Below are 23449 nucleotides of genomic sequence, written 5' to 3'. Positions count from 1 at the left end.
ATCCCCACAGCAGCAGCAGCAGCAGCAGCAGACAGACCAACTTGGCTCCACAGACGGTCTGGCGGTGGAAGAAGAAGAAGAAGAAGAAGCTGCGGTAAAAACCCGTTTCCAGAATCTACTGCTCGGTTTTCTTCCCAACACCAAGTACGTATCCAATAATGTTTATACGTTTGTGTTTGAGAAACACATCGAGCGAACCACTAATCTGATAACGGATGCATTTGAACGGTTAAGTAGCTGAGAGATGCTTTAGCTTTGCAGCATTGGATAATCAAAGCTAGCTGCGTGTTAGCTAGTGCTGCATTCAAAGGTCCATCTATGAACAAGAAGGCGTTTACACTTTAATGCTGCATTTATGTCAAGTGTTATTTTGAGAGCTTAACCGTAATAACTGCACATTTCTGCCGTCAGTAATGAAGAAAACCCTCAGAGCTAATCCCATAACGTTAGATAATGTTAGCAGGCTAATGTTAACCTCCCTCCGGATTTCAGTGAAAATATGTGAAATGAGAACCTGAGACCCAGCTGTGGAAATTCAGCTGTAAGTTAGCAAAAATACGTTTAAAGGGGATGTTTCAGACAGTCATAAGGAATTAAGCAGGGTTAGCTTAAGTATGGTTATCATGGCTATTTGATGGTGAAAGGTATTTATTCTTCCCGAGATTGCAGGAAACTAATCTGGACATTTTGAATATGATTTCACAGCTGTCTTGCATTAAAAACACTTGCCTTATGCATCAAACTGAATTGCACGGAGTTTGAATTATTATACTATTATTGAAGATGCAAGTTAAACTGGCATTAATGGCAGGGGATCATCATCTGATTACATTAACCTGCCTGTTTTTAATTAATCAGAATCAGTTTTAATGGCCAAGCCAGTGTGAACACAAGGAGACAAGGAATTTGACTCCAGCTTTGTGTCACTCTCAATATGCAGACACAGAAATAGACATACAGCTAAAAACAAGGATAACCCAATGAGCAAAGGTAAACAAACATGTTGCTACTATGGACAGATTTAAATATAAGTATGTATTAATGAAAAAACAGGACAATGAATTAGCAAAAACATGTAAAATGTTGGATAAAGTAATGTTTCAAACAGTCATAAGGGATTTAGCAGTTAAGCTAAGGTATTTCTATTTTCCTGACATTGTAGGAAACCAGTCTGGATATTTGAATACGATTTCACAGATATCTTGCAGTAAAAACCAGGAGGCTATTTGCTTTTTCTGCAGCACGCTGAATTGCACAGACTTCGAATTAGTTTAATATTTGACCAGTTAATATCTATAGTCCCTACAAAATTACTTCAAATCAACCTGTAACATCAATAATCCCATATTTATTCCAGCACCCTTTGCACTCTGCACCGTTGTCATCATGTTTACAACTTCATTATCCTGCCATTTATTTAAATATATATATATATATAAATATATATATTTATATATGTGTCTGTATATTGAGAGTGACAAAAAGCCAGAGTCACATTCCTTGTATATGTTCACACTTGATCCTGATTATTTAAGATGCCAGCTAAACTGCGACAAACTGATGACAGGGGATCACTATCTGATTACATTAACTTGCCTGTTTTAATGAAGGGTGTCTGGTTTTCTAGTCTGGATTAAGGAAGTGCTTAATGATTACCTGCAAAAACTTTGGTAACAGAGACGGCTGGTTTCTTGCTGTTTTTCCGGAGAATAAATTATTTGGTTGTGGTGATGAAAAGTATTTCAAATTGCACCTCCATTAAAACTCTACCTATTTGAGATTTAGTGTATGAGGCTTGTTACTGTGGCAGAAGCCCCTCTTGCTTCTTCAATTCAAACTAACTTTTCTGTCACCGTGTTTTATGTCAGTGCTGAGTTAGCACTTTTTTTCTGTGCACCTGGCTCTTCTCGAAGAGTCAAGCACCATCCCTCTTGATAAACATAATGCATCCTAGTGCTCGCATGAGTAGCCGCTGCAGTGTCACTTGTTGATTGTGCTAATGCGTAGTTTGACGTCTGAAGAGGTGTGGTGGAACCAGGACTGTGTGGCACGCAAAGTCCCTAATCAACAGGGTGTGGATTTGTACAGCTTGTTAAGTTTCTCTTTCTAGAGAAGCTGGGTCAGAAAAGGAAAACTTACAAGTGGGGAAACAGCTGGCCCATAAAAATGAGTCCAGATTGCTGCAGGTCTGGTTGAAGCAATTTTAAGACTAGAGGGGACATAATTAAAGCTCACACAGCTCTGAATCTTGAATAGAGTAGCGGGTGCACGGTGGTGACAAGGATCAAAGAAAACAAAACCAACCCACACTCACAGATAAGTAGTCCTCTCATTCATTGTGGGCAAAAACATGAACATGTTTTAGCAGAAGACCTCATCACCACAATACATATGAGGTTTACTTATCTGTGAGTGCTGGCGTTTTCTTTGACCTAATTAAAGCTGACTCACACATGGTAGCAGTAAGAAAGAGATTTTGAGACACCAGTGGAGTATTGGTTAATCAGCAGGGTGGTGGCATCATGTCAAAGACAAACAAGAGTGTTTTACAGACTTTCAGCAACACCTTCTAGCAGTAAATGGCAAAATGAAGTCTTTTTATTGTGATAAAATGAGTGAATACTTATTTTCTGGTATATTCTGGGGTGAAACATTGGCCTAAAACAAATGTCTCCTCTCTGTTTTACTAGTTTGACCGGCAGTGTTCTTGGTTTCATGTGAAGTTTCAGTTACAGGAACATAAATGAGCCGTGAAAAATTAAAAGCACATTGCAAAGCGAAGCACACTTGTACCATTGGTTGTGAGTTTGGCTGTAGGAAAATCCTGAATAGTTGAGATAGTTTATCATGCCTATTAAAAGACATTTGTCAGTGTGTCAAATTATTGGATTTACAGTCGCTGTCAAAGGGCCCAGACTGTGAAGACATCATCACCCACCACTCCTACAGAGAACTGAGAATAAGGAACTTCCCTTCAAAGATGTGTTTCTCACACTTACTTCTCCCCCCTAAACTTAATGCAGTGGCTTTTTTGCCAAGGACAATATTAACTGCAGATTTATTTCAAGGAATGCTCTGCCAGACAGACAGTAACTTGTCAGAATCTGCTTTCCATTCATATTTCATTGCCAGAGGAAATGGATTTCAGTTGCATTCATATATATTTTCAGGTGTTACAAAAGTGGAGTATGGTATCTGTGCATTTTTGTTTGATGGCCACAGTGACTTTGATCTGTGTCTTTTCTGCTTTCTCATCCAATGGCGCAAAACCATTAAAAAAGGAAAAAACAAATCTCCCTTTTCCGCCCACAGATTTGGAGCAACTTGGTGAAGAAACGAGAGGAAAAAGAAATCTAGCCTAACTGGTGGAGGCCTGAACTGAGCCTCGTTCTTCCGACTCTCCTGCCAGTTGTTGGCCTCGTTGGCGTCTTGTCTTAAAAAAAAGAAAAACTCAAAGTGGAAGTGACCACTCTTGGAGACCTTTATTTGACCACCATCTTAAACATATTTGAAGCATTAGCAGCTTCTTCAGAGTCTTGAGGAAGAACAAAACCAAGCATTTCTTTGATACTTCTGTGTGACAACATGGCAAAGAAAAACAGCCAAAAGGGTATGTATTTACATTATTATTATTTTTTTAAAGAGATTAGCTAAAAAAAAATCTATATTTGATTGTATATATATTTAGTGTACAGTAACAGGTAAATCGTAGTTTAAGATGAAATGAATAAATGTGTGTAATGTAACAGACGTTAATACTTTTACAGTGAATCTGAAAAGTTATTAAGGGAAATGCCGTGGAGATTTACAATGACATTAACCTACTTTCATGCACGGCCAAAACAACTTTTACGAGGCAATTTTTCTAGAATGCTCTGCCAGCATTTTCTTTTCTTGTCTCGTTTCTAAAAGGCCAGATATTAACTTTGGACTTTACCCTGACTTTTCATACTCAGCTATAGGTTAAGGCTGTTTTGTTCATCATTTTTCAAAGTAATCGGTCGTTCTTTTTGCAAAAATGTGTTTTTGGAAGCCTTGATTGGGTTATTAGTCATTTAAATCCGACGCAGATCCAAGACTGTTCCCGCACACATGTGATGAGTTTCTTTTTATCTTCACAAGTGCTTGCTTGCTGGTTTTGCTGGGAACTGACGTCACTGGGCAAATCTATTTCTTTTTACTTATGTGAGAAGTTGAAAATGTGTCAATGGTTTTCTTTTATTTGTTCATGTAGTTAAAAAAGTGCGTCGGCTTTCTACTTAACATGAAGACAAATGGCACAAATCTGCCGTTTATTGCTGGATTAATAAGCGTAGCTGAGTGCTCTTTCCAGGAAATCTCTCTGAAGATGTCTGGTTGATTTGTTTTGCAAATGGTGCTCTACAGTGGTTTGCAAATGTGATTTAGGGCCTGAACAGACAATGAGGTTAGTTTTTTTTCTACGTTTTCAGACACATCCGGGGTGGTGTTTGACACTCGCTCAAAAATGGCCATGTCCCAGGGAGGAACAGCTGAGAGGATGAAGGAGAAGGTAAGATGCACTGGACAGGCACAGAAAGCCTGTAGTTTTTTTTTGTAAAGCGTTAAGTTTGGGAATTTAATAAAGTGAAAGAGTTCTGGAGGGAGATTAAACAAGCTCTGAAGACTATATTGAGCTTACATTTAACTCATTCTAAGTGATAAACGGCATAAAGAAAGATTTTGTTGCCTCACATTTTTTTGAAAAATAGTTATTTCATGTTCTTGGAAGAAAACCGGTAAACCAAAGTTTAATCATTGGATCAAAGAACTGTCCATAACTCTACTTCAGAAAAAGATTACTTTCATCATTGAAGGTAAACAACCACTCTCTTAAAAAACATCTGGGGTCCTTTTTATACAATATCGAGAGAATTTCTTAAATGTAAGCGGTCCCCTATTTTCAAGCTGCTAATCTATAATGAAACTGCTTAAGGAAAATTGGACAGTACACTGATGTCGTAATGCTTTCATGGAAGGTTTAGGTTTGTAATTCATTTTTTTTTTTGGGGGGGGGGGGGGGGGGGTATCCATGTTTTAAAGCAATTCTTACCCTTTCTGGCATTAATTCACTTTTCTTTTGTAATCTTAAAATGCTCCTAATGAGTGTATGGCACACTGACATGTAAAAGAAATCCACCAGGTGTTTGAAACTCAAAAATATTAAATTCTGAAAAGTCTGACCAATCTCTCAGATTTGCTGAGCTTCCTGCCTGTCATCTGTCGCTCTGTTTCACTTGCGCTGCTCATGCTGCGTTCAAGTGCCATGGGAAGTCCAAAGTTTCGGAACCTCCTACTAGCGAATTTGCGGTAGGTTGATTTCCCCCAAATTCACTAGTAGGAGGTTCCACTTTGACAGCCATTCCAGTGCACTTTGCCTAGTTTGAGGTCCGAAACTTCGGACTTCCCATTGCAGTCAAACTCAGCATTTCTCTCAGCACACGTGTCGGGGGAGCATCAGGGGTCAGGCAGGGGGAAGAGGGTTGGACTTTAGAGGGAATCGCTGTGACACATGCAAGAAACGTAAGAATTGCTTTAAAACACATTTTGAATTACATTGAACGTAAGTGGAGATAAAGACTGAAAGCTAAAACACTGTACAAATGTTTCCGGTAAAAATGATGCGAGTCATGGTTAGATGTCCAAAAAATAATATTAAATAACTACGATTTTTAAAATGTTCAATATTTGCATTGGAAATCCTAGTTACAATTCTTTCTCTGTTTGCAAAAAATAAAACGGACACATTAGTATATTAATAGGTTCAAGATAAATGTTATTGAAATGTTAAAACACATTAATTGTGATGAATGAATTAAAACCTGTTCTTTATTATTTTTTTACAGATCAGTGCCGTCAGGGCAGTTGTCCCCAACAAAAGTAACAATGAGATCGTGCTGGTGCTGCAGCATTTTGAGAACTGTGTTGACAAGGCCGTTCAAGCTTTCTTGGAAGGTACGTCACTGTTGACCTCAAAAGTGAAATGATGGGCCTCAGAGCTTCCTCATAATTAATTACAGTCCCTTAAAACTATGCAGCATTGCATTTTTTACAATAGACAGTGAAGACAGTGATAATCTAGAGTTGTACGGATACCAGTGAGTATGTGACTCTATGCACTGATTCGATACCACCTCATTTAACCCTGAAAAAATACAACCTTTTGAATTTGTTTTTCTATTACGACTGACTTTCAAACTAGATAGTACAATAACATTTTATGGCATTCATTCTCAGTGTGCATCAGGAAGGAAATGTATTATGTTTTTGTGTGTGCAAGTGTCAGGTGACCTTAGAGTATTCGCCTACTTCCGTGAATACTCTGAAGGCACCACTACAATTATACTTTCCGTACTACCTTTTTTAGTTTACTGCATTTAGGTCAGACCTGGAACGCCGCCCACATTGTTGATGCTTAACATGACCGTGAAAACAACTTCTTTCATGCATGCCATGCTTTGCATTCACAAGTATGAGCGTCATTTGCATGCCTTTTGGTTTTGCAGGTTTAAATATAGAAGAAGAAAGTTGTCCCACGTACGTCACACAGCTTTGTTCCTCATTAAGGGGCATTTAAACAACACCTCCGGGCATTTAGACTTTGAGATGGGTTTTATGTCTGTCATGTGTCACCTTTGTCATTGTTTGCTTTGTGCCTCAGGCAGTGCCGTGGAGATCCTGAAGGAGTGGAATGTCACCGGCAAAAAGAAGGTAAGAACCTGAAAGGCTGCATATTGAATGTCTCTTTTGTTGAGTTAGCATAATCAAGTCGGCTCCGGAATTCCAAAGTAATTGTTGTTAAAATTAGATTTTCAAGTGCTCTTCATTAATTGTAAACTATGGATCGAGGCAACAAAGCGCTGTTTGAATCTGAATGCCAGAATCTGAGTTTAAGCTTAATTTTTTTTTTCTCCCAGTGTGTACTGAGGTTGTTAGGATAACGATAATGAACAAAAATGTTTGACACTGATATCTCTCCATGTCCAGCCCAAGAAGAAAAAGAAGCCCAAGCCTCAGCCAGAGGCTTCTGCAGAGCCCGCTCCACCTGAGGCCACACCGCCCGAGGAGGGCAAGGATGAGGTGAACGGCTTTCATGCCAACGGATCAGTAATGGACGGCGAGTCACTTGATTCTCTGAGTGAACAGTTGGACTCCGCCTCCCTGGATGCAGCAGAACTGGACTCAGAACCTCCTACATCCGAAACCACCGGTAATCACAGCTCTGACAGAAATACAGAAGAAAAGTTTTACATGTAGTTAAAATGGTCCACGACTCAGCCCTTTCTTATTTTGCCTTGTACATTTATCAGAGTGTCACGTCTCTGTAGTCATATTGTCCATTTTTTGGGTCCCCTAATATGGTTACTGACACTGCTACATTTATGTTTCCATCTGCTGATTTCCAACAGCAGGACTCGACGCTCTGATCTGTCTAAATTATTGCTTCAGCGTAATTCCAGCGCAAAATCATCCCATGGTCTTTTTCAGCAATTACATACATCAAATAAACCTTCAAGACAGGTTTTTTCATTTAACAACTATTAACGTAGAAATTCGATAGTCACTAACACCTGGATTTGGCTAACACTGATTAGCTCAGGGCAGTACGGTGAAGTCATTAAAACGTCTTTTTTAACCACTAACACTGCTCAAAATAACACCAAACCTCTGCAGTAGCATGAGAAGAGTCCCTACACATAAACGAAGCCGGAGTTTATTAAGAGTGTTTTGAAAGACTTACCTACTGGCCCCTGTACCAGCTCCTCTCATAGTAAAGTCCATTCAAGTCAATTACCAAATGCAATCCAAAAGAAAGGAGTTCATTGATGCTTTGTTATATGTGGCTTATTTGATGTTTATTAGTGCTGAAAAAGATCATGGGATGATTTTTCGCCGGAATTATACTTATACTTTATACTGCAGCCTAATCACAGCTATTAATCGGCTCTGGTTCCGTCAGTGATGGAAACACGACACCCAGGAGGGCACAATGATTCTCGTCCCTTTTTCCGGCACGATGCAATGCACGACAACCTCTGCTACTCTTTTGTCAACTCAGCCACAAATTTGGTAGAATCCAACCACAGTCCTCTCCCTCTGCACTATGTCTCGACACATTGCCACTCGGAGCTAAGGACGCTAATTAAGGAAACCGAAAAGGGATTATTTGGCTAACTCACCGAAATTTCTTGCGTTTACCAAAGTTTTTCAGTTTTGGGATAGGGCCGACGTAATGTGGATACCCAGCTCTAAACATGACACACCAGGGAAACAAAACAAAGGCACTGCATATACAAGCTAATTTAGTTGGAAGTGGTATAACATTTTTGGGAATGAAGCTCACAAACAGCGGAACTGGGATTTTTATCGTTTATAATAAGGATCAAATGTTCTTCAGTGAGGCTCAATACCTTTTCTATGTTTCTTTGTGTGACCGACAATTTGGCATTTAGCAATAGATTACAAATATATCCAATTTGTTTCGAAGAATTGTATCAAATCCCACTATTTTTCTTCCTTTCAAACGTTTTTTGAGGACTCAGCCTGATGCTCTACTAGTGACCAACTTGTGGACTTATTAGGCTCATCTCTATTTTCAGCAGTTTTTGTGGAAAGTTAGTTTGGAAACTTCTTACTTTACTTGTTAAAGTCGTTCGTCTTCTCACAGGTGCAGAAGCAGAATGTCAAGGTAGCGCTCCAAGTCCCCCCTTACAGCAAGGAGGGAAGAATCACCAGGGCCCTAGAGGCAACAAGAACCGACACAGGCCAGGCTCACATTCACATCCATCCACTGCCTCATTTCCACCCACCACTGATGAGCAAGGATCCTCAGGAGTCAAGAAGATGGGTCAGACACTCTTACCTTCCAAATACTCTTGTCCTTTATGTAGTTTTTTAGAATACAATCATACAAATGCGCAGTGAGCTGTTACCGAGGTACAGGTGCAATCTAATCTAATCACTTCAACTTTAACACCTGCTTAAAATCTGCCCCTCAGCTCCTAACATTGACCGCTCTGTGAAGGACCTGCAGAGATGCACCGCCTCACTGACTCGCTACAGGATGGTGGTCAAGGAGGAGATGGACTCCTCAATCAAGAGAATGAAGCAGACGTTTGCTGAGCTCCAGAGCTGGTGAGCTTTTTCCTTTCTCTTGCCTCTGGTCATGTTTGTAGTTGAATCTTAAGGTGACTGAAGTATTTGACCTTTACAGGAACACTGAGGAAATAAAGTTTTAGTACTTTTTAATGGTTCAGGGACTTTCTTGGCTGGCCATCACTCATTATTTGATGTTGAGCCCTGATTACTAATCATTAAAGGAAACTCAAACAGGAATGTGTACCAAAATGAATCTACGTGCGACAGTCAGCTGGGAGAAGCTTTGCCTCAGCTAACGCCAGTCAGTCAGCTGATCTACTTCTTCAATAAGCAGTCGTCATTGCTGACCCAACGGGCTTTTTAACTCTTTAAAAAAAGACCTCCCGTGGTCCGTCGTTGTTTACATGAATATATAAAACAATCCTAAAGAGAATTCATTCCTTTTGCAGCAGAAAGTTGAGGCTTCTGGCTTCTTTCGCGTCATCACGTTCGTACACTTGTGATATTATGACGTTAGTGCAAAACCAATTTCAATTGCGGATGAAACTATCAACACTTTTACACTCTGCTCATAAAAATTAGCTCAAAAACTAAAAAACATACAGAGTTCATATAGTAGAGTGTTAAAATATTTTGTTCATGTGCCCACATTTAGAAATCTTATGGATCAATATGTTTTGCGTGTGTTTAGTAGCATTTGAATATTACAATTTTTTTTCATTTATGACACAGTTTCAATACTTTTTTCATTATTATGTTTTACTTTTTGATAACATAACCTTTTAGCTTATGTTATACAGGTTTTAGGGATATGAAGCATTTGAAGATACTGCAAGAAATGAAAAATGTAGTTTACCATTTTCATGCAATGCACAAGCTAACAGCACATGCAGGTGAACGGCACCCAATTGGTCACAATTTAGCACATTGACCGTACACAGTCCAGCCGTTTACTGGGTTTCGACCTAGTCTTGTTGCTTTACTTCATGTTACATGTAATATCTGTGTGTCAAAGGGCATTTTTCTTACCTTTGTCCTGCCTGATGACACTGAGACACTCTGTTCCATATGTTGAACCTCCGATAGCTTTTACAGAGCCTCTGATGTGACAAGTCAAACATTATAGACAAACAGCGTGAAGCATAACTATGAGGGTCACGCGAGAGTACGTTTTTCCCAGATCGAGTAATTGCATGAATAACTCAACGGGGGATTGACTCCTCCAAGATGGAAATCTATTTTTAGAACGCACCTTCCGTGTCATAACATCAGGCGAGCGTCTGATTATCACGTCACATCAATGCTTTAGTCCGCACTGAATCTGTTTCAAATTAGCATTAAAAGTGTAGAAGAAGATTCTAAATATGCTCCTGACAAACGGCAATATCTCCGGTGCTCCATCCTCTTGTCTCACACACACACACACACACACACACACACACACGCACACGCACACACGCACACACACACACAATGTAGCCTGCAGTGTGCCAGAAACACTTATTACCTCCGAGACTCATCTGCTTTTACCTTATCTGGCCTTGTTTATCTCCAACAACGCATATATTTAAGTTCTTGTCGTGAATTCAGAAATAACTGACAAAAGTTCAGCTCAAAATGTCATGCAATGTGTATTTGCACATACACATTTTTTTTTTAAAGTATAAGTGTGAGTTCCCTCTTAATGATGTGGAATCAATTTGTCACAGCCATCACTGACTATTATATCCACTTATATACATCTAAAGAAACATTTAGTTTTAAGCTTTAAGGAGTCACTAGGCTGTACAAATTACTAATACTCAGTGCAAGGGGACGGGCTCCATCCACTTTAGCTTGTTCTGTGATTATCTGATAAACTTTATTGATACCACTAGCACGCATAAGAGAGAAGATCCAGGATAACATCTTCTTAGCATTGGTCAGCCGGATGAGAGGACTTTATCGATGGTTGTCACGAGTGTTTTGGCAATCGCTGAGGATGCTAGCAGGAGATAAGGTGGGGGATTAACATACTCTACTGCAAACCTTGACTTACTGACTCAGAAATAAACACAATTAAAGAGAAATGACTGCATTCTGATAGTGTATTCCTCAAATATATATATTTTTAATTAACTATACAAGTATTGTTAGTATGTGTCGGGTTTCTTATAGAGAGATCCTTCATTCATTATTCTCTCTGAAAAGTTTCACTCAGTCACTTTGACATAAAGCAGATTGTTCTGTTGGTGTTCAGCCCCTTTATCTCCCACGAGGCTCTGACAGCGTTTCTGTGGTGTGTTCTTTCCCTCATGCTCTGCAAACCTGAAATTACATAGGCATTAACTGGCAGGTAACTTAAAATGTCCGATTCAGTCGGACCGAGCATCAAGCATTTATCCTCCGGTGTATTCTCCGAGAATGAATGGGACATTTATATCTTGCTGCAACAAATTGCGGGGAAAAACAAACCTCCGAGAGGGAAAATTAAGGGACATAAAGAAGGCAACGAAACTGTCGACACCAAAATCATCAGACGACAGATTCAAACAACAGCAAGAGACTGTGTTTTTTGTGAACAAATTGCAAACTGACGCAGTGCAATCTGCTTCATGTCCTGCCTCGTGCACCTTTTACCTGGCACCCCCGCCCCCTAACCAAACAGAGTATTTCCAGTAAGTGAGAACACATCCGACACTAGCGGTCTCCGTTTGTGTGCTGCATGTGTGAAGGAGAAACTCCAGGCGATCGATCTCAGGACCTGATTCTCCTGACACTGCAGGGCTCAACACTCACTATTAAAAGTTCAGCTTTTGGTTGCAGACAATGAAAATATGGTTGCCATTTTGTAGTCATCTTGAGCAGTCAAATCCGTTTGATAATGAAAATGTGGCAATTTCTTTTTTTACAATTTTTCCTATAGTTTTTTGTTCATCTTGTTCTTTGTCAGTTGAACCAATTTTCACCGTTTTATTTGCGTTGTGCATTCGTCGTCTGTAAGACGTATGCCTGTGCAAACAAGAATAAACACACCAGCACACATGCATGTTGTCCCAGTTCCAACAGCAATATTTAAATATCAGTAATGCAACAAATATTTAACATTTATTTCATTTGGCGTGCGTGTCTCGCTGTTTGTGGTCTCTATTTTATATGTGTTAAAAGTGGTTGCCAATGAGGACAACCAAAGGCCAAAAATTGGTTGCAGAGAGACTTCTCAACCACGTTTCTGTCGAGCCCTGCATTGTCCGGAGACTCACTTTGGTTGTTGAATAAGATACTTTGTTTTTGTCTTTGATACATTGTAAACTGCTTATTTTTAAGCATCCAGTACAGGTTGTAGATTCTCAGAAAGCTCTCGTATGTCATGTTTTAGCTTTTTAAAAGACAGGAAACCTCTGCGAACAAATAATGGGATGAAAGTGAAACACCCTGTAAGCTGCAGTACAAACACCTTGTGTGTATCTTATCACCTGCTAAGATACACAGACTAGAATAAATAGATATCAGTGTTTGATTTTAGGATCACACAGATGTTCAAAACTGTCAAAGATTTTGTTTAATGAATGAGTGACAAAAAATTGTTGATGGGTGCAGCCTTATTCATGCCAGCGTCACCACGCCAGCCGTCAAACAGTGTAGTTACCCTCAGGGTACGAGTAAATCTAGAAATGCTATTCGTCTCACTGGTGGCTAAATGTTTGTACCAAATTAGTCATGTAATAAAAAAACTATCCTGAGAGCCAATACCATGGTTGGGTGTCATTTACAGGCGTGATGCTTCTGTCCTTTTGAGTTTGACACACGCATGCACACACACACTCACACACTCACTATCAGATGTGTTTTTAATTAGCTATTATGTGGCGCAAGAGGGCGATTGCAGGAGAGAGGGAGGAGACTGACAAGGATCAGACATAAATGTGCATCAATGCCCGTGTGGGTAGTTTTAATGTGAATTATTCGCAGGGGAGTATTTCTCATTTTCATGGTTTTGTTAGGATAACGGTGCAGATTTCAGGACAGTCTTCCCTCGAAGGCATACGTGGCTTTACGCTCGTTTGTTCAAACAAGAAGTGACAGAATTATTTGTGCAAAGAATGAAAAAGAGAGCCTGAGGGAGAAAGTCAAAAACCTGCATACTGTTTCTCTTCCGCACACCTGACAAATTGCTGGGTAAAGGAGTGTGATTGTTTTATTGTCCGATGCAAGTCATCCCATATTTTTTCAGATGATCCAACGAGCACTTTGTTTAAAGAATGCTCAGGGTTAAAAGGTACCGCAAAACAAATACAAACTGAGCAGTATTTTACCATACTTAATATAACATGGTTTAAATTAACTTTATCCCTCAGATATTTTTTGTCTTTGTAGCTGCTGAGAAACTTGACTGTGGCATAATAACAAAAATACACTCAAAGTTATGATTTATCATTTGATAATGGCACGGACGATGCTGCTTTATGGCACGAGAGAGAGAGAGCTGCAGTATACTTAACTGCTAATAACACACTTTATAGAACTTCCTTTCATGTATTAATTTTTAACTGTTGAATTATACTGCACTTGCTGTTTTGCATTGTCATCCAGTGACAGTGACTGCTGCTGTGGTTCTGATCCCAAAGTGTGCAGCCGTCTCTTTGTTTTAATGCTATTAAAACTGCTGCGTTATCTCAGTGCAAAGTCAGCGTTCACAATATTTCTTCTTCTCCCCTTTTTTCTAGTTTAATGGACAGAGAAGTGACTTTACTTGGCGAAATGGACAAAGTGAAGGCAGATGCCAGTAAGTGCTGTATTCTTGTTTTTCCCCCAAGTGTTTACATTGACCCAAAACCCTGCTTGTTATATATATGTACGCACCCGGGAGCTGTTAGTATTCTTCACATATAATGATCACCTGGCTCAAGGGCTCGGAGAATCTGACCTGAAACATTTCCGAAGAAGTAGTAAAAGAGATTAGTTGTGCGTCCCAGTTTCTTCAAAACTGCACTTGTGCCCCCGGGGTCCTGATGTATACCTAGAGCATACCACTGTGTATGTAACATGACAGAGCAAGACTGCATATTTGTACAAGTAGGCCATTCGCTCTCCCCCGTCCTCTGTGTTCAGTGTTGTGTGTTCCAAGCCTGGAAAAAGTGAATAGTGTCAGGTGTCAAGGGAGACTCAATGCTGTCTTTGTGCAAGGTGATCGGGGAATTGAGAGGAAAACAAAGTATTTCTTTCACAGTACAAAAGCATGGTTTCCTCAGAATTTGCCTTCTTCTAATCTCCTACCTGTGTAAGACTTATAACTGATAGAGTCCCTTTATAGCCTTTTGATCTCAAGGAAAAATATAACTGATCAACAGCTCTGAATGTAGATATACAAATGGCAAATTATAAAAAAAAAAGTATGTTGTCCGTATTGATCTGTACTGTAGGCACCAGTGCTGCCAAGTAACAGTACTGTAGCTACTACTGATGTTTAGGGCTGCAGCTAACATTTTTTTTTTTTTTACGATCAATCAATCTCAATTAATCAATGAATAATGTGCTGACAAGACATCAGAAAATGGTGAAATAATGCCCTCCACAACGTCAATTTTGAGGTGTTTTACTTGTGTATTTCCATTTTCTGCTGCTTCATACTACTACCACACTATCTATAGATTTAGTTACTTTTTTAGTTACTTTGCATATTATCAAAATATAATCAACTAATAAATTGTGTTTTATTATTGATTTAAGATGAGACTTTCTTTTGGCAGTATATAAAGTAATTCAAATTTAGCTCCACCTTTTACCTGCTGCAACAGTAAAAGTGATTATTTTTAATAATGAGGACTTGAGCTTCTGGTTCTTTGGTGAAGCGTTTTACTGATATGTATTAAAGTCTATGCAGCAAACCAAAGTCATGTACTTTTTAGGTTAACTTTAACGTAGTTTTCCCTGAATACTGCAGCCAACACAGCATGATGTGCGGTGCTGCCACTTGCAACTATACAGAGTTCGTACGGGTGCTGGAAATCCTTGAACACTTGAATTTTAGTGCGGTGTTTTCACGGTTTGAAAAGTGCTTGGATTTTCAATAAAGTGTTTGAAACTGCTTGAAATTCCACTTATATTGGATAGCATGTATATTATAACACAGAGAAAAGAAGATCTCCATATTTGAGAGACTGAAAATCAAATTTTAACATGTTAAAATGACTTTTTTTTTTATGATTCTTTTGTCCGTAGACAGAATTCCTTCTGTAGAAAGGTGTTACAAAACATAACTTTTGTTGTTTATAGCACAATAAATTCTAATTTAAAGTGATGATCAAGTGAAATAATAAGTATAAAGAATATACTGTATGTACTGTATACAAATATGTTGTTTACCACAGCTGTAAGGTGCTGGAAATGCACTTTGAAATGAAGTGCTCGAACTTGACTTTGGAAAAGGTTTAGGAACCTTGTTGAGAGAATTTATTTCTGACTGATTTATCACATGGTGATGGCTCTTGTACGCTGTACAAGCAAACGAGAACACGTAACGTTAATCGGAGCTGGTCAAATTTCGTCAGCATGACCAATATGCAAATCAAAGTATAGTAGTTTAACTAAACTATATACTTAAATAAAAGTAAGTTAGTTTTAGTTGTCCCCTAAATTCTTTCTTGCAGTCATTTATACGTTTTCATCTTTTTCTTCTTCTGCAGGCTTTTCTGACAGACACATTTGTGGCAAATAAAAATATATATATAACATATACACATTTCAGAAAAACTTCAGGCATTTGACACAGATTACATCAGACATTTAAGACACTTGACATATGGGGGATAAAACGCACACACTTACAGTTATCCAATTGGGGTACGTGGGAGGCCTACATTGTTGCAAACATTTATCTGTGAAGTTTTGTTGATATCTGAATACTTCTTCCTACATTGACTTCCTTAAAGGGATAGTTCTAGTTTTTAAAGTTTGGTTGTATGTGGCTAAGCAGACAGAAGTACTGCTGTGGACGGGACCATAGCAAACATATTTTAACCCCCCAATAGAAAAAAAAGGCCTTAAGACCTTTTAAAAAAAAAAACAATATTTGCTTAAGTGTATTCTGACAATTGAGAGCAGAAAACAACGGCAAGGTGAAAATATTCTGAACCGAGTTAGTTCTCCATGTACAAAACAAACAAACATGTTTGTAAAGAAGATGAAAGCATGAAAGACCATTCAGAGGAGCAGAGCAGTCCTCTCAGACATCTGACTGTACCCGATAAAGCTTGAGTGGCCGGAGATCCGGAGATTTTGAACAGCAGTGTACGTGGTATCAGGATTTGTAAATGGCTTTATCTTTGACCTTGTTTACCTTTTTAGATGCTGAGTCAACTGTACTTTGTACTTGTCATATCAAAAGAGCACAGCTGAGCTCTCACAGGAAAACAGAACTTACTGGGACATCAGGAAATATCAATTGTACAGTAACGGGCAGAACATTTTGATAACATTTTAATAAGTAGACCATCTTATGATGCGCTCTCACCAGCCTTGACGCCAAATCAGGGCCAGGGCCGTAAAGTGGGCGGGCCCCCTCCCTACTTCTGGTCCCCTTGCTCGGATCACACCTATTTTCGAGGTGAAAGCGATACCAGCGTCACTGTCACATTTTTTATTAATTTTCAGAATTAAAAAAAAAAAAGAAAAAATTCACTTCAGTGATGTAAGGCAAAATGTGTAAATCACACTGGAAAAATATATATTTTATGTATTTTCATGTAAAACAAAAAAGACTTTCAAAAGGGTATCGGGACTTTCTCTAGGTACTGTGTGTCCTCCTGTTTTTGGACAAACAAACATTGAAGGAAACTGGAGGGCATTTCCTGACATTTATTTTAGAGCAAACGGTTAATCAAGAAAGTAATTGGCAGATTAATCAGTAAAGAAAAGAATTGTTGTTGCTGTCTGACATGTAGAAGACACAACAGAGAGTTACCTCTGTCGGTTTTTATTGCACTCTGAAACAGAGACACCATGCACAAGAAAGATTGAAGGTCCTCTTATTGATTTCATAAAACCGTGTTCACCTTTGTTCACATCAGTTAAAGATCACATTTGTTGCGTTTCAGTGGGGGGTTTGGACGCCCGGCAGAAGAGAGCGGAGGAGCTCAGACGGCTGACGGACCAGTCAGCATCCATGTCTGAGGAGCAGTTGACTGAACTGCGTGCCGACATAAAGGTACTTCAACAATTCTGCTGCTGCAGTTTGGACTCGTCTCTCTTTCTTAGTGTTTTAATCAACAACACATTTAGCACACAGCAGACTAATGTGAAGTGGGTATTAGTTGTTGATCCGCAATTACCAGATTTAAACGCTCATTTGTTGCATTGTTGTCTTTTCCAATGTGAACCACAAACCAAAATAATAATTGAATTCAAATATATTTAGCTGTTGAACTTTGAAGCTTGTTGATGATGCATATAATCTGTCTGCATATATTTTCTCCCTCAGCACTTTGTGAGTGAGCGTAAATACGATGAGGACCTTGGGAAAGCTGTAAGATTTACATTTGATCTTGAACCGCTGAAGACGAGCATCACAGGGTTTGGATCAGGTACAGTATCATTTTCATCTGTTTGATCAAAATCAAATTTAAACTTTCTGGAAAGACTTCTCCTCCCCATCTTATTATTCCTTAATGAAACAAAACACCTTCTCCATAAACCACAAAAGAAAGCATTACAGCTGTTCAGTTTCAAGGTCACATCCGCAATTACAGTCTGTCAGCAGCCTGGAAGGACACTCACGCTGGATAGTAAACTAATTATTATAGAATACGTCGAAACAAGATAACAAAATACACTCACCGGCCACTTTATTAGGTGCATCTGGTGCTTAATAAAGTGTCAGTGTGGTCTTATGCTCCTAGAAAGTAGGTGGTGTTGTGTGCTCACAGATGCTCTCCTGCATTCCTCTGTTGGGACCAGTGGATATTTGAGTTACTGTTGCCTTTCTATCAGCTCCAACCAGTCTGGCCATTCTCCTCTGACCTCTGGCATCAACAAGGCATTTGCGCCCACAGAACTGTCTCTCACTGGATATTTCCTCTTTTTGGGACCGTTCTCTGTAAACCCTAGAGATGGTTGTGCATGAAAATCCTAGTAGATCAGCAGTTTCTGAAATACTCAGAGCAGCCCGTCTGGCACCAACAACCACGCCACGTTCAAAGTCACTTAAATCACCTTTCTTCCCCGTTCAGCACATCGTCTTGACCATGTCAACATGCCTGAGTGCATTGAGTTGCTGCCATGTGATTGGCTGATTAGAAATGTGTCAGTTTAAATGACTTGGAGAGGAAATGGATGCCGTTACTGTAAATTGTTTTCACCTTTTTTGATTCCCCTGGCAACAAATTTTCAACTGCAGCATGTTAACATAAAAGATCATTAAGGCTTCAAAACAATGAGTGTGAAATGCCTTTTCCCCAGAGAAACAATATCCTCTTTCATTGCATGTGAGCCTGCGACCAAGCTTCACACAAGCTCTGAATCGGCCGGTTGATGGATGTTTCTGACAGTAAGTCTAAGACCATAGCTTCTGATTGAAGACCAAACATATCATCATGTTTCTCATTCAAAAGTTACCTATTAAAACAGGCTTTAAACCCCAAAACAGGGTAGTGATGCCCTCAAGGTTAGAGAAGCTTGGGGCGTTCCTGCAAATTCAAAACTTTTCTGAGTAAATAAAAGTTTTTTAAAAATCCCAAATACAGACCAGGCTAGAAAAGAGCCTTTTCTGGGTTTTATTCAGGACCAAACTAGTCTAGGAGTAATAGTCCAGTATTCGTGCTCAATGAGGCCCCAGGTTGTGCTGTTGGTGATTTATCCTTTCTTTTTACAGTTTACCATCCACGTACAGGCTACTCAAATCGGTCCCGTTGTAGCTCCACGTCCTCTTCTGTCACCTGCCCGACGCAGCTGGAGGCTCCTCCTCCCACCCAGACCCAAAGCACCCCCAGTGAAAACCGCCCTCCACCAAACAAACAGGTCAGGTTTTTATTCAGACCGTAAAGATGTTGACCTACTTCAGCAAATGTAAATAACTCACTGGGTTTGTTTTTTTTCTTTTTTAATTCTCCTCTCAGATTTTCCAAGGCAACAGGCGTACTTTCCAGGGCCAAGGGTATCACTCGGGTGGTCAGAGGTATAACGGCGGTTCCTACCATGAGAGGAACGCCGGCCGTGCTAACCACCGCTACCAGAGTGACGGCGGCTCTTCTGGCCCTTCGCAGCACTCGCATAGCTCCAGAGGTCCCAACCATTCCTCCACATCCTCCTACAACCCAGACCGACCTTCTCACAACGGGCTGCCCCAAAGGCTTCCGCGGACGCACTGCCCTTGACATTGGAAACCCGTGCTTAATCAAACCCATCTACTAACCTTTGCACTCCCCTCCCCCATGCCCTCCACGCTCTCCCCTCTCTACTAACTCCTTTAAATGAAGAATAGAATACAAGTTTACATATTTCTGTCAGTTGAGCTGTAGTGCCACTTCTTTACATCAATCCATTCATCGTTCAAACTTGAAAAGCCCTCGCGGTTCTGTAATCACACTTCCTGTTTGCGTCTCTCCCATCCTGGTTAAGGTAACAGCTTCTATCTTTAGGCCCCCTTTGAGAGATCTCATTGCTGCGCTGTCGTCAGTCTCTGTTTTTACTTTCTACCGTTAAGCTGTCTGCCAGAGACCAACGTGATTACCTGCAACAATTTGTGCACTATTGAAGTTGAAATCTTAGTACTATTTCTATTTTCGCTGTGGCTTCTGTCAGCTCTCTGATTTGCACCTCAGATCTTTTTTTTTTTTTTTCTTCTCGTCTCCCAGAACCATTTCAATGCCTTCACTGTGGAAATTGTAGTGAAAGTGCAAAAGTAGTTCTAGCATTAACAGAGATTTTTGTCATCAGGAGAGTAGACTTGCAATCAACACTACAGACTATCGTTAATCTTTACATGGTTAAAAAAAAAAAAAGAAACATATCAAACTGTAACACCGCTTTTCGTATGGCTGCTATAAACCATAGGAAACTTGTAAACACTAGGAATGAGATGTGTTTGACAGTAACCCCGTTGCCCTCTTAAAGGAATGGTTATAACGTGTGAGAAATGGGCCGTTTTCTTTCTTGCCAAGGGTTAGATTAAAAGATGGATTAGCTTAACCTAGCATGACGACTGGAATCAGGTGGAAACTGCTTTGTTTCCTGTCTTAATGCAACAGAATCTGCCTACCAGCCCCTTTTCAAACCTTACTAATCAAAACGTTCTATCTTGTTTATTTCGTCAGAAAACTGAAGTGTAAAACCTACACATGGTGGTTTTACGGGGGATATGTGCCAGGCAGATCAAAGCTAGCTTTTCCCCTTGTTTCCAGTCTTTATGCTAAGCTATGCTAATTGGCAGCTGTCTGTAGCTTCATATTTTCCGTACAGACATGACAGCGGTATCAATCTTCTCATCTAATGCTCTGCAAGAAAACAAATATGCACATTTCCCAGAAATGTCGAGCTTTTCCTTTTTAAATATTGCCTAAGAAAGTGATGCATCAACCTCCCACTGGCCAGCGGTTATCGTGTGTGCTGTTGTTGGCTGGCTGTCCGTTATTTTGTAACAAAGAGGGCTCATTACCTTTTTTGTAGGATACTATTAAATATGTTAAAACTCACGTCAAAGGAAAATGTCCACATGCTGTTCTCTATTAAGTCCTTGACATTTATTCTGATGAGTTTTCTTCTTTGTGTTGTTTTATGCACATGGATGGCATATTAATGATGTGCTTGCCTTTAGTCACAGAGAGACTTCACATTTGCCTTTTCTAGACGTGGATGTCTGCGTCCTTCAAGACGGCTTTCTAAACAGACGGTACTTGTAGAGCAGAAGTGCGATTTCTAAATACACGTGTGAGGATAAGCTCTTTTCTCCCCCTCTTTTATATTCTCACTTTATCCCATATGTGAACGTAAAATTGAACAAACTGATGAATGAATTGGAAGGTTGTACTCGTGTTTTTTCTCTCTGAGATAAGTCGACGCTTCAAGGCTGTTTTGCTGTTGGGGAAAGTCTCCTCGTGTCCACAGCTTGTGAACAAAAAGCTGGTGAATACCTCATTGCTGATGTTTTGACACGGCGTGTTTTTCAAGCTTTTCTCGCAGTGGGCTCTCATTTAAAGAGAACGGGACCCCTGGTGATTCCTCACCTCTTTATCGTGTAGTTATGTACATACAGTATGTGGAGCTGCAAGGCTGTAGTGTCAGACATTTGTTGTTACATAATTGCAGCATTTCCTTTGTGTCGTCTTCCTTTAAGCAGACCTTTTTCTTTTTTCTTAAATTAGTTTTTAAAAAGTTCTCTCCCCCCTTTTTGTTTCCTTCTTTCATATTATTTTAAGTATAAAAAAAATCTTTATTTCAGTAATAATATTAGTTGATATTGTGGAGAGAAGAGCATGAACTTGTTTGCAGTCTTAGGCAGGTAGATATGTGCTGTAATGAAGCATCAATATGTTTTTGACTGAAAGGAATAGTTTGACATTTTGGGAAATACGCTTATTCCCGTTCTTACAGTTTGAAAACACTTCTGACAAAGCGTAACTCATTTTTGTGTAGCTTGTAGAAGTTTGTCTCAGTAGTTGCAGACTTTCATTTTATCCAGCGTATCTCTAGTGTGCTCTGGAGGCGCTGGATTTGTTGAATCAAGACTCAAAGAGGGTAGATATTGTCTGCCTCACTTCACACACTTTCTTTGTTTTCACATTCCAGACCGTAGGAATATTAGGTTATCACCAAAGAAATGATCTCATCCTGTTTTGAAGTTGCTGCCTTTTTGTTTTTCTTTCCTCGGCCTGTAAACAATTCCAAAGGGGATAAATCCAACACTTCACCACTTCTTATTCTATTTGTTCCTACTTTATTTTCTGACTCCTTACTGTATATACATATATGTAGCTATATAATTTTGTGCTCGCATAGGGCATTTTGTATGTGATATTCATATTAGGCATAATGGAGGTTAAAACATCCAGTTCATTCATTCTTCCAGTAGACCTAGTGTCCTTCTCAAGACGACCTTTTTCTGAGACAACTGTAAACTCAAGTGCCTTTTCTTGTCTCCCCCTGATTCGTTGACATCCCCTCCACCAGAGTATGGACCAAAGACATCGACCGTCCCCGACAACCCTCTCCTCTCTTTCTCCCCACTCACTGAATTGCACACTTTTCATTTACTACAAATAAACAGTTTGCAATACTGACTGTGTATGTTTGTTTTTTACAGTACGTCAGCATATTGGGATCTACAGCTGCAGCATTTCATCGACATATTCCCTGACTCTATTCTGAAAGTTTCTCTTCACTATTAATTCTAAATAAACATCTGAAACACTGAACTTCAAAAAAACAGTCCTTTTGCAAAAAGAGTGCTGGAATGCAACTAAGGACGTTTGCTGAAGTACTAGTAGAGTATTTCCATTTAACTCTGAGGCAAATGTCTTTTTTACTCAACTGCTACTTTTCAGTTCAAACGGTTTATACCCTTTGTCCAATGATAAAGCATGTAATTAAAAAGTTGTAAAAACAACTTTTAATTTAAAAAAATGTAATTAAAGTTATAATATAGTATGTCATAAAAACATGTTTAGAAAGTTGGTGTGTCCGAGGAATTCACAGAATAGTGTCCAACACCCCTCCCCCCAAAAAGTCATGGTATAGTAAGTTAAAATAAAAGTAAAAATATAAAATGTCTTAAAAATGCTTGCATCAGTCAGGATAGATGGCGTTTCTATGCCTGTCATGACAGAATGTGTTAAAAGAAATCAGAAAAAGGACAAGTATAGAGTGTCCAAAAAATAAGCCCCCCAAAAAGGTCGTGGCATAGTATGTCAAAAAAGTCAAACGTAGATTTTGGTGAAATTCTTTATTGGTTATTTGGTGAAGAGAGAATACAATAAAGAGGCTGGCCCATAATGGATGTCTAAGTTTGTCCAGTCTAGGTGCTATTGTAGATAAAAACACAGACCTGCAGAATAAAACATTTAGAAATGTCTTCTTTTTTTTGGTTTTTGCACCCAAAACATTACACTTGTGCACACAGTATCCGAACAGCCAGCAGAGGGCAACATTACTCAGATTGAGAGGGTTGCAGGTTCAATCCTGGCCTGGGGTCCTTCTGGGTTGAACTTGCGTGTTCTTGCTGTGTCTGTGTGCATTTTTCCCAGCTTCCTCCCACAGTCCAAAGACGTGTTAAGTTTAATTTGTGACTAAATTGCCCACAGGTGTGAATGGTTGTCTATCTCAATGTGTGGGCCCTGTGATAGAGTGGCATCCTGTCCTCGAC

At 39.5% G+C, this 23449-nt stretch overlaps 1 protein-coding gene across 1 annotated transcript; it reads left to right on the top strand.

Annotated features, from left to right (window-relative positions):
- Positions 1 to 40: 40 nt before the first annotated feature.
- On the top strand, positions 41 to 22322 carry spats2 (spermatogenesis associated serine rich 2). The gene is made up of 13 exons (XM_083920193.1): positions 41 to 144; positions 3313 to 3610; positions 4452 to 4531; positions 5865 to 5973; positions 6680 to 6729; positions 7006 to 7228; positions 8687 to 8866; positions 9018 to 9153; positions 13824 to 13882; positions 17193 to 17302; positions 17576 to 17678; positions 18965 to 19110; positions 19209 to 22322. The coding sequence occupies exons 2-13, from the start codon at positions 3586 to 3588 to the stop codon at positions 19464 to 19466; spliced, it is 1479 nt and encodes a 492-aa protein (XP_083776319.1). The 5' UTR covers positions 41 to 144; positions 3313 to 3585; the 3' UTR covers positions 19467 to 22322.
- The last annotated feature ends 1127 nt before the right edge of the window (positions 22323 to 23449 follow it).

Source organism: Echiichthys vipera, assembly GCF_963691815.1.
Source record: "Echiichthys vipera genome assembly, chromosome: 9".
Classification (NCBI taxonomy): Eukaryota; Metazoa; Chordata; class Actinopteri; order Perciformes; family Trachinidae; genus Echiichthys; species Echiichthys vipera.
This window is presented reverse-complemented; position numbering and strand designations above follow the sequence as displayed.